This window comes from Schistocerca serialis, chromosome 4 (genome assembly GCF_023864345.2).
Source record: "Schistocerca serialis cubense isolate TAMUIC-IGC-003099 chromosome 4, iqSchSeri2.2, whole genome shotgun sequence".
Lineage (NCBI taxonomy): Eukaryota > Metazoa > Arthropoda > Insecta > Orthoptera > Acrididae > Schistocerca > Schistocerca serialis.
This window is the reverse complement of record NC_064641.1, coordinates 780,009,559-780,022,497: the sequence shown is the minus strand read 5'-3', so window position 1 is coordinate 780,022,497 and position 12,939 is coordinate 780,009,559. Positions and strand designations below refer to the sequence as shown.

Here is a 12,939-nt window from a genome sequence, read left to right as displayed (position 1 = left end):
AACACTACATTTCTTGAGTCCAAGAAGAAATGAGTCTCACTTTGAAATTTTGTTTTCTTTCCCTCTCAGAAATGAATTTTATACCTCTCAAGCTGTCGTTACCAATAATACTTACAGCAGTTTCCACTACAGAGAGTAGATTGTTACTGTTCAGTCAAACCTGCTACTACCTATAACATTAAAAAAATTCCTGTCCTCTTGAATCTTACCCTCTAAAATATAAAGGAAAGGATTCTTGCCACTTTCCATACTGTTTTCTGCTAGGAAGGTTACATTTACTAGGAAGGTTACATTTCTAAAGTTTCTCTTCCTTGGACAAATGTAGGCCTTGTTCATGATTATACAGTACTTCATGAATTTAACATCTAGATTTTAACAATAAGTTAGCTGAACTAACAAACCATACTAATCTCTTAGTGAGTCCCAGATACACATTTTATCTTTTTCTCCATAAGTCTTTGTGCCTACCAAATTTGCACAAACCTCCCTCCCTGCTCTACATCACAACAAACATTATGTGACAAAAAAACACAGCTTGTTTCCTTGTGCTGAAATACAGTGCTTATCAGTCAGTGGCACACATTGAGAAATTATTAAGAGATATAATGACTGAGCATTTTCATTGGAAGTGTAATAGAGCAAATTGGTTATCACCTTTCAAGCTTTCTCAACATCTAACAGTTAATTCTTGTTTTAAGTGAGTAACAAAGATAACCAACAATATATTACAAAATACTAGGAAATTATAGCATTAGTTTTTAAGTTCTTGAAGATTACACCTAAAACATTTTTTCATGTAGTAAATCATATTCCATTCCTGTTCTTGTGGACCTAGCCATACCCTTTCTGTAGTTGTATTCGCTACTCTGTCCTGTGCAAGCCTCTTAATCTCCAAATAATTATTGCAACCCACATGCATCTGAACCTAATTATTGAACTCATCCCTTGGTTTTTCTCTATAATTTTAAACCCCCTACGTTCCATTACCCCTGTTTTTTATTTTGTTGATGTTCATTTTATATTCTCCTTTCAAGACATTGTCCATTCTGTTCAAATGCACTTCGAAGTCCTTTGCTGTCTGACAGAATTACGTCATTGGCAAACCTCCAAGTTTTTATTTCTTCTCCTTGAATTTTAATTCCAACTGCAAATTTTTCTTTGGCTTCTTTTAAATGCTTGCTCACTGTACAGATTGAATAACATCGATGTTCTGTACATAGTTCCGCATAGTCAGCGCGTACACAACTTTCCCACTAGAGCGTTTAGAGCGTGCCCCACTAAGCACAACAGCGCAGGCGCAGCGCTCGTCCATCTCCGCACTACGAGATGGCGCTGTCTTAGAGACGGACCAAATTCTGCTTGCGTCGATATGCGTATTAATATGTAACGCAGCCAATGAGATTGCTGCTAACGTAGAACCTTTTCTCCTCGTGGATCACATTTGCGCAGTGATACCTGAACGCGTGAGGTATTATAACAAGTGTACAGACCTCTGATTAGTCAGTCTGTATTGGTCTGTACCAGTCTATAGTCAAGTTTCAGTCTGCGCCTAATAAGATTATCATATTCCTGTACATAGCCATGAAGAGAAATGTATAGACACTTTTGTCAAGTATCAGAGATATGTGAGAATAAAGTTAACATACCAAGACCAAAGGAACTTCAGATTGTCAATTGTAAACAGCATCCAGAATCAAGTTACGTAATATCTATGTCTTTTATTATTTTAATAAATATGTGTGAAAATTAATCCAGTTCTGTTTAAAGTTGGTCATCGTGAATCTGCTACTCTAAGCGTGCAAGTGGCATTTCTATCGTCTGACCTAACGGCAGAAGATAAACACACCATGATAAGACCACGAGACATATAGCTGACACTCGCCTACTTCGTTAGAGCGACAAGTCAAATAATCTGATGGTGTGTGTACCGAAGGTCTTACAGTACGCACACCACAATCAGCGATAGGCTACAACCTTGTCTCACTCTGTTCTCACCCACAGCTTCCCTTTCATGCCTATCAACTCTTTTAATTGTCATCTGGTTTCTGTACAAGTCGTAAATAGCCTTTTACTTCCTGTATTTTACCTCTGTTACTTTAAGACTTTCAATGAGTGTATTCCCATCAACACTGTCAAAAGCTTTCTCTAAGTCTGCAATTGCTATAAACATAGGTCTGCCGTTCTTTAACTCATCTTCTTAGAGAAGTCATAATGTCACTATTACATTGCTTATTCCTACATTTCTCCGGAACCCTAACTGACCTTCCCCAAGATCAGTTTTTCCATTCTTCTGTAAATAATTAAATTGATAGTTTGGTAATAATCACACCTGTCAGCATCTGCTCTCTCTGGAATCAGAATTATTACATTCTTCTTGAAGTCTGAGGGGCTTTTTTTTCCACCTGTCTCATACATATTGCACATATGATGGAACAGTTACGTCATGGCTGGCTCTCCCAATGATATCTGCAGTTCTGAGGAAATGTTTTCTACTCCAAGGGTCTTGTTTTGAATTACGTCTTTCAGTGCTCTGTCAAATTCTTCTCACAGTATCATATCTCACCTCTCATTTTCATTTACTTCCTCTTCCCTTTCTATAGCATTACCTTCAAGTTCACTTCCCATGTACAGTCCCTCTACAGATTCCTTCCACCTTTCCCATCTTTGCTCAGTGCCAGTTTTTCATGTGAGCTTGCGATATTCTTACATCTGCTTCTCTTTTCTCCGAAGGCCTCTTTAATTTTCCCCTTAGGCATTTTTCCCCTGGATATACATGCTGCTTCTCTTTGACAACTCCTATTCCAAGGAAGGCAAGGGAAAAAAAAACTCACCAGACTTACAAATGTCCTCTGGCCAATCCTGTTAAGCCATTTTGCATTTTCTGTCTCAGTTTTTAGATGTTTGTATTTCTGTAGTACATAGTTTAATTGCACACATACATTCTAAATTTTAAAAATTCCATTTATGACCATCTCAATTAATGTTTTTGAAACAGATTGTACATACAGATTATAACTAATAAACATTTGAAAATACTAACTCACAATACTCACCTGGTGTGAGGAAATTGGGATCAATTGGCTTTGATGTATCGTTGCATTCCTCCAACTCCTGGTAATTTGTGAGATGCGACCAAAGGGCAGACTTCCCCTATATAAACACACAAACATGAATCTTTGTAAAAGCCTCTTTACATTTACTCATTGATTAAAAGTACAACAGCAAAATGCTAACAACAATGTAATGACAGGTACAGTTGCTACAAAATGTTGTTACAATTTTGCAATACCAGTAGCTCGAAGATATAATAATCAGTCCATTGCTTTCAAAACTGCATCTTTAGAAAATAGAAACAAAAAGGCACAAGTGAATATTGTCGAAAAATATCCACATGGAGCACAGAAAGAACAAATCACTAAGAATGCAGAGTTAACAGAGAGATATGATGCATTAAAAAAAATCGAACAATAGCTTCTCCTTTTTTTCCACTCTAACACTTATCATTTAAAAGACATTCAACCTTGAGGGCTATCTGATAGATTAGTCATTCAATTTGCTCTCCTTTAATATCATACCTTTAAGTATACAAGACATTCCATGAGGAATGCTCAATATTCAGTGATATGACTAGAACGATCATTCGGAGCAAAAAAATCTAGTAAAAATAGGCTCTGAAATGGATACCTTAGGAGTTATGAGGATTTGCTCAGTAGAAGAGATTCGTTTCACAGTAGCGGAGATGAAGAAGAGCTTGTAGCTCTTAAGGTAACTACTTTAGAGCCCATGTCTACTGGACTTTTCAGCTTCAGAAGATTATTCTTGTCATAACCCTAAATACTGAGCATTCTGCACCTACATCTACACATGTAATCTGAAATCCAACGTACGGTGCATGGTGGAGGGTATCCCGTGTCACTACTAGTAATTTCTTTACCTGTTTCACTCACAAAGAGAGTGATGGAAAAACGATTGTCTATATGCCTCCATACAAGCCCTAATTTCTCTTATCTTCATGGTCCTTACATGGAATCAACTTTCTTTTCCCACAGTTGGAGCTTGTAATGCAGGTAGGTTTCTTATGAAGCATACTCTATTACTAAATAAATCTACTTGATTCACATCCAATTATTTAAAGTTATAAGTAGATCTGTGACCTACCTGAAGCATTTGACTGTGTAAATCAGAATATTCTCCTAGATAAATTGAGGTTTTACGGAATTGTTGGTATAGCCAACCAACGGACATTGTATCTGATGAAACAGATCCAGAAAGTTGTATCTAATAATCAACCAGTGTAAACAGGTAGTGAGAAATCATTTATGCGGCTCCACATAGCTCAGTCTTACACCCACTACTGTTTCTCATGTATGTAAGTGATCTGCTGTCTGATAGACATCAAGCAGAATTTGTTCCCTTTGTAGAGGATACTAGTATTGTAATCAATTCAAACATACATACAGTAACAGTAGAAATGCTTACTAATGTTAAGAAAAGTATTAGTGAGTGGTTTAGTGTGAATGGTCTCACTGTCAGATTCAAAAATATACAAAATTCATTTCTGCACACCTAGATGTTCCACACAAATGGTATGTGTAACACATTGTAAGGAAATACCAACTAGTGTTGAAACTTCAAAAACTTTATGTCCATATTGATGGGAATTCAAACTAGAAAAACACATTTTAGAACCACTAAAACTATTTAATTCATAATCTTGGAGAGAAACAAATCAGTAAGTTGACACATTCTGCAAATTTTCATTCAACAATACCATATGGAATAATGTTCTGAGGTTAGTTAAAGATAGAAAGTCTTTATTGCTCAAAAATATGCTGTAAGAATAATATGTGGTGGTTGTCCACAATCATCTCTTAGCCATTTATGTCCTCATGAAGTTTGTTGTAAATAATCACTGCAGTTCAAACAGAATGATGCACATTTTTACAATACCAGAAAAATACGATGTTGGTTACTTCACATTAAGGTTGTCTTAGCACAAAACAGGGTGCACAAAATTTTTCATCTGCTACCTAATGATATAAAACGTCTAACCACCAAACTAAATTTGGAAACAAACTGAAGAAGTGTGTACTTAACAACTCCTTTTAATCTGTAGAAGAATTTCTACTTTTATTATGTGTAAAAGGTGATAGGTAGGAATTAATAATCACATCTGTATTCTGAAAAAAAAAACACTTGTAAATGGTCAGTATGTAGCCATATTTACATATCAGTGGATAATGTGAATGTAAAATTACCAGTCCTACATCACTATGATTAATTGTGAAAACAAAACATGGAACATGAAACTAAGAAAATGACCAGAACAATGTGTATATTTTGAAGAGAGTCACTTTGTCACTTTGATTTTTCATTTTCAGAGATATATTGTCTAGTCAACAGATGCTGCACTGTCAAAGAAACTACACTGGTTGTCAGTTGCTAGGTAACAGTCAACTTTCAGCATTCACTGATGCATTGAAGTTTTGTATCAGAACGAAGTTCCTTCCACAAATCACTGATAAGCAGGCTGCCTCAATGGTACAAGAACTGTGCTGTCAGAGCATACCAACCAGGGTAAATCCGTTACCTTTAGAAACAGGACACAATCCCAGAAAACTGTCTTAAGTGCAAGCAAAATGTTTTAGAGTGAAATTACTGTATAAATTGAATAATATTATTGAGACATGACTCGAAGGTGTTATCTATGTAGTTATGGTCATGGTAGGATAGTAGTATTGTATTTTTAATGGTTCTCTTGCCTATAAATGAAACTAATGCATAAGACATTGGATATGTTAAACTATGACATCTCTGCCCAAACTCTTTGCCTTTACAAATGTCTGCTTGTGTCTGTGTATGTGTGGATGGATATGTGTGTGTGTGCGAGTGTATACCTGTCCCTTTTTCCCCCTAAGGTAAGTCTTTCCGCTCCCGGGATTGGAATGACTCCTTACCCTCTCCCTTAAAACCCATATCCTTTTGTCTTTCCTTCTCCTTCCCTCTTTCCTGACGAGGCAACCATTGGTTGCGAAAGCTAGAATTTTGTGTGTATGTTTGTGTTTGTTTGTGTGTCTATCGACCTGCCAGCGCTTTTGTTTGGTAAGTTTCATCATCTTTCTTTTTAGACATATATATATATATATAATAAACTTGATACATTTAAATACTTATGTAATGCACTTTATACATGTAAACATTTTTCAATAGAGAAAAAGCAGTGATGCTGTAAATATGACTTTTTAAGATTTTCCAAAGGGTTTTGGCCCTCAGTATTTGCTTTTATGTTTTCGGAAAGTTTGTTATAACTTTTCACTCCTACATGGAAAGTACCTTTATGACACAGAAATGTGCTGATTCAGATAAAATATAAGCTTTTTTTTGTCTAATATAGTGATCATGAATATTAGTTTTTTTAGCAATCTACTATTCTAATCCAATAAATTTATTTTGAAGAATATATGTTGGATGGAATATCAGATTTCTTAAATGGTGCTTTACAAAATTCTCTAGGCTTGCATTCAAATATAATGTTAATGTTTTCTTTAATCCCATTTTAAACTGCTTTGTAACCATAATCTTCAGAATTTGGTTCTGTGCTGTTAACAAGTGGTTCATAGTTGATAAGAGACAGATAAGATGTAATAGAGACAGATAAGATAATCATATCCTTACATAGAACATTGTACAAATTAATGGGATATGTTTTTAACTGTTCATCAATTATTCTGTGTCCAGTTGCGAAGTTGTTTTGTGACATTATTTATTGAGTATTGTAATTCTTCTACATGGCACATTAAAATTGTGTGCCGGACTGAGACTTGAACTCAGGACCTTTGCCTTTCGCAGGCAAGTGCACTTGGTAGAGCACTTGCCTGCAAAAGGCAAAGGTCCCGAGTTCGAGTCTCGGTCCGGCACACAGTTTTAATCTGCCAAGAAGTTTCATATCACGGCACACTCCGCTGCAGAGTGAAAATCTCATTCTGGAATTCTTCTTCACTTTTCTCTCTTAAGGGAATATTGGTAACCTCTGACAATAGGATGTTTAAGCTTAGACCATTATTGTACAAAAGGACCATAAGTGTCTCCATTACCAATCCTTGACAAGCACTATATTAAATTAGATTATACTCTGATAGGTTAAGTGTTCAGAAACAGTTTTAAGAATGATTAGTGTGTTCAATGCTTACTGCTCGTTTACATTTACTCAGTAAGGAAGTGACCCATGATGTCAAAAGCTTGCAGTAGGTGGCAAATACTAATGTTATTCATTGTTTCACATCTGCCAGGCTTAGTATACAATTAACACACTCGATAAGTGGCAATTACTGTTGAACTCTTACTTCTGAATGTGTGCTGTTCATTGTACTGTATTTTAATTTACAAATTCTGAAGTCAGTCATATATAATTTTTTTCTAGCATTTCTGAAAGGTAACAGGAAATTATAATGGGTCTATAGTTTTTTACATTATCTGTCCCATCTTTCTTTTTTATCAGTTGGAATTGTCTAAGACATTTTCAGTAAGTCAGCGAAAGAACCTACTTGAAGTGAGCAGTCACGTAAGTATGTAAGTGGTGCAATTAAATTTAAAGCACTATTCTGCAAGATTTTGCAGGAACATTGTTAATGCCTGTAGAGTAGGTGTTTCTTAGTCCTTTTGTTGCTTTTGCTATTTCATCTTGTGTTACAGTGCTGATGTTCACCGACTAACTACAAGTGCTTATTTGCGTTTTCACACATAATCTGCAATGCCTATGAAAAAGTTGTTAAATGAGTCAGCTGTTTCTAAATGGTTTGTTACTTTTTAATTTTCTTGCAAAATGTTATATTTTCACACAATGCTCTATTTTTACCAGTTTTTTTTTTTTTTTTTTTTTTTTTTTGTATAACAGCTCACATTCTCTTTGCCTTATTTGTTGCATCATATATGTTTCATCATTATGCCTTTCTGCTACTCTGATTACTTTTATTCATATTTAGGAATATTTTTATAATACATGTGTAATTGAGATGAGGAATTACACAAATTACATATTTTACATGGTAGTCTCTTTTCCTTGCATGAAACCCTGATTCCTCTTGTGATCCACCTTTTCACTGTACAAGTGTTGTTTACGGTTGTAGTTTCCTGCGGAAATGGAATTTGAAAGTAATGTGTTCACACAGCTAAGAAGTTAAATTTCTCATTTACATAATTTAGGTTATAAACATGTGACCATCTTTCTTTGAATGGTAAGCTGTTGAAATACACTGGGCAAAAAGATGAAGAATCACTCTTTTAAAACACTGTTATTTTCACCCACTGTGAGATAGACATGTGAAATGTGGCTCAAAGATGCCTACAGCCTTCTACAGTAATAGTGCAAAAGTGTGGCATCCAGTGATGTCACCCTCAGGCTTGGTGACACTTCAAACAATAAGATGTCAACACATGGGGCGAGCCAGAACTCAAAAGGCCATGAGAGTTTTAAGGTGGGTTACCGATGTCACATTGGCACAAAATTTCATCACAATTCTGTCCACCACCATCACAGACGTATCACCCCCTCCCCCCTTTACCCACACATCACCCCTTTCCTTGGTGCCTGTGACGGAGGTCACAACCGTGATGCCTAGTATTTAAATCATGGAGTTTACTTATGGGTGACAAAGGAAAACATTTCAGACACATCACTGCTCATATCTAACACGAAAAAGCCTCAGGAGGTGACATAAGAGGCATCAACAACAACACCCTTCCCCATGGCACTTTCATTTACACACTTTTCACGCTCGAGAATAAAAGTTTGCAATGAAGTGTGCAATAGAATAATGTTCTTGATAATCCACCATCCAGATGATTTAAGCCTTCACTAAGGACATTGTAGGGCTGCAAGGCTGTTGAACATGATCTGATCAATCCGGAGTGGAATGTGACCGAAATTTTTGCTTAGGAACACAGGGTGAAACCATTCAAAATCATTCAATGGAATCTGACTGTGATCCAAAGCAGCAAAGGGTGTTTATGCTTTTTCAGGCCTCTTGTTTCATTCCCTCCTGTCGTGCGATCGTAGAGGGTGGACGGGGGTCAGGGGTGGGGGGGATTTGAGGGGGAAGCAACACTGACACATGTGTGAGTAAAATGTCAAACTCCTTCTAAGATGCCCCTGATCAGCAACAGCTTTGGTGCCACCTGTGCACCTTTGATGAGCACTTTAAAAATGAACCTGGAGAGAGACAACCCTTGACTGATTCCTAGGCATCCAAAGGCAAGCAAACTCTTCAACTACAGTACTGCTTTAGCGCCTGCTTTCAATCATGTGGAATCTGAGGTGTGTCAAAGAGGTTGCACTCCTCTCCCTCCCATGATCACACCACAGAAGTGCTAAAAAATCATTAGACCTCTTTGCTGCTTCAGATCGCATTAAAATTTCATTGAATGGTTTTGAATGGTCCCTTCTGGTTACAACTTGTGTACCAGAGAAAAATTGTGGTTGTGCTGCACTCCAAAGGTACCATATCATGTTCAGTGGGATTGCAGCCCCATGATATCCTTAGAGAAGAGCTGAATCATCCGGGGTACATCATCAGTGTCAAAGGTTGTCAAGGACATCATTCTGTTGCACATCATACTGCAGACTCGTTTTTGGGCTGCGAAATGTGTGTAAATGGACAACCCAAGGGAAGGGATAGTGTCAATGATGCCCTTTACATAGTGATAGGAACAACTGAAACAAAACAATCAATACAGTCGATTGCTGGAAATCAACAGACTCATATGGTTGTAGATTTACATATTGTCTGCATTATTCATTCATTCTTTTGAGTGAAGCCAGTCTATGGGAGCAACTGAATGGACAATTGAATCAGTTGGCTGTAGTTTTACATATCTGTTTGATTATTACTCATTCATTTCTTATGCATGAAAACAGTCTCTGCAAGCAACTGAATGAAAACAGTTGACACAATCTGGTAGTGTTTTGTGTACTGACTGAGTCATTCATTCTTTCTTTACAAGTGACACCAGTCTTTTGTATTTCTGTCAGCTGAAGCATGTATTCATTCATTCAATAAATTGAAAACACTGTTTAGTGGTGTAGTTGACTGAGTTATCAATTATTCTTCTGAGTGAAACTAGTCTGTAGCGCTTTCGTTAGTTTAAGAAAAACAGTGGTATACAATACAAACTGGGGTATATACAGGGCGCTCTATTGATTGTGACCGGGCTAAATATCTCACGAAATAAGCGTTAAACAAAAAAACTACAAAGAACGAAACTTGTCTAGTTTGAAGGGAGAAACCAGATGGCGCTATGGTTGGCCCGGTAGATGGCACTGCCATAGGTCAAACGGATATCAACTGTGTTTTTTTAAAATAGGAACCCCCATTTTTTATTACATATTTGTGTAGTACGTAATAAAATATGAATGTTTTAGTTGGATTACTTTTTTCGATTTGTTACAGATGGTGCTGTAACACAATTTTAGAAACACAGTTGGTAACAAGTAGGTTTTTTAAATTAAAATACAGAACATAGGTACGTTTGAACATATTATTTCGGTTGTTCCAATGTGATACATGTACCTTTGTGAACTTATCATTTCTGAGAATGCATGCTGTTACAGCGTGATTACCTGTAAATACCACATTAATATAAAAAATGCTCAAAATGATATCTGTCAAACCTCAATGCATTTGACAATACATGTAACGACATTCCTCTCAACAGCGAGTAGTTCGCCTTCTGTAATGTTCGCACATGCATTGACAATGGGCTGACGTATGTTGTCAGGCATTGTCGGTGGATCACGATAGCAAATATCCTTCAACTTTCCCCACAGAAAGAAATCCGGGGACGTCAGATCCGGTGAACGTGCGGGCCATGGTATGGTGCTTCGACAACCAATCCACCTGTCATGAAATATGGTATGCAATATCACTTCAACCGCACGCGAGCTATGTGCCGGACATCCATTATGTTGGAAGTACATCGCCATTCTGTCATGAGGTGAAACATCTTGTAGTAACATCGGTAAAACATTACGTAGGAAATCAGCATACATTACACCATTTAGATTGCCATCGATAAAATGGGGATCCTTCCTCCCATAATGCCGCACCAGACATTAACCCGCCAGGGTCGCTGATGTTCCACTTGTCGCAGCCATCGTGGACTTTCTGTTGCCCAATAGTGCATATTATGCCGGTTTACATTACCACTGTTGGTGAATGACGCATCGTCGCTTAATAGAATGCATACAAAAAATCTGTTATCCCGTAATTTCACTTGTGCCCAGTGGCAGAACTGTACACGATGTTCAAAGTTGTCACTATGCAATTCCTGTTGCATAGAAATATTGTATGTGTGTAATCGATGTTGATGTAGCATTCTCAACACCGATGTTTTTGAGATTCCCAATTCTTGCGCAATTTGTCTGCTACCAATGTGCAGATTAGCCATGACAGCAGCTAAAACACCTACTTGGGCATCATCATTTGTTGCAGGTCATGTTTGACATTTCACATGTGACTGAACACTTCCTGTTTCCTTAAATAATGCAACTATCTGGCGAATGGTCTGGGCACTTGGATGATGTCATCCAGAATGCCGAGCAGCAAACATTACACACGCCCGTTGGGCATTTTGATCACAATAGCCATACATCAACACGACATCGACCTTTTGCGCAATTGGTAAACGGTCCATTTTAACATGGGTAATGTATCATGAAGCAAATACCGTCCGCACTGGCGGAATGTTACGTGATACCACGTACTTATACGCTTGTGACTATTACAGCGCCATCTATCACAAAGCGAAAAAAGTGGTCCAAATAAAACATTCATATTTCTTTACGTACTACATGAATATGTAATAAAAGATGGGGGTTCCAACTTAAAAAAATGCAGTTGATATCCGTTTGACCTATGGCAGCGCCATCTAGCGGGCCAACCATAGCACCATCTGGTTCCCCCCTTCAAGATAGACGTGTTTCATTCTTTATAGTTTTTTCGTTTGACGCTTTTTTTCATGAGATATTTGGTCTGGTCACTATCAATGGACCACCCTGTATATCTCCAGACCCCCAGAGGGTAGCGCCACCATCAGGCGTACGCGAAGATCGCAGTGGGTATGGCAAAGTTAAAATAAGTAATATACATACTTGTATATTTGTTTGATTGTGTACTGAAAGACTAATTCTTTGTTTCATTATTTAAAACTGATGAATAGATAGCTGTGCATTAAACCATTGCAGGTGCAATTAACACATAACTAATAAAGTGCTTTGTTGGGAGTACTAAGTTGAGCAAGCACAGAAGGGTAAGGGGAAAAATAAGGAACATGGCAAATTTTTGTGAATGTTTTCATTTTGTTTGTGTGATGATGTCCATTAATTAAAACCATTTTAATCTAGCTCTAAGGTTGCATCTGCATCCAGTACACTCCACATCAGTGTCAGTGTCCTTCTGCTGTTGCCAAAGGCAGGGCCAGAATGGCAGGTGACAGGAGGAGATGGTGAGTCACAGGTAGTGCAGGTTCTGCCAGTGATGTTCCCATGCTGGCCACCATGTCACCTCCTCACACCAGCTGCAACCCTGGCCCTGGCAGCAGCAGGAGGAGGCTATAGCAGTGGCACCATGTGCACACCCTAAAGACCATCGCCCCTCATAGGAAAGGGTGAGAAAGTATGTAAGTGAACTCACTCAGATGCAGAGACAGAGTGAAAACATTCGTATAACAGACAAGACTGACAGATACTTGTGTCAAAATGATTAGTGGAAAATCTCATATAAGATGTGAAACAAATACTAACAAAGAGGTAGAGGGGCTGGCCAGTACTTACCTCAGCTCAGTACAGCCGATAGATACACATAAAACAGAACTGAAAATTTACATTCCTAGCTTTCGGAACTTTGTTCCTTCATCAGGGAGGAGAGAGGGGAAAAAAGGGAAGAA

The 12,939-nt window shown here is 37.7% G+C and overlaps 1 protein-coding gene across 2 annotated transcripts in view; it reads right to left on the bottom strand.

Moving 5' to 3' along the window:
* Positions 1-12,939, bottom strand: part of LOC126473351 (DENN domain-containing protein 5B) — a 483,519-nt gene that overhangs the window by 50,847 nt on the left and 419,733 nt on the right. For both annotated transcript variants that reach the window (XM_050100349.1, XM_050100350.1), the window contains exon 13: positions 3,054-3,150. In XM_050100349.1, coding sequence (XP_049956306.1) covers positions 3,054-3,150 — 97 coding nt within the window. The remainder of the gene's footprint in view (positions 1-3,053; positions 3,151-12,939) is intronic.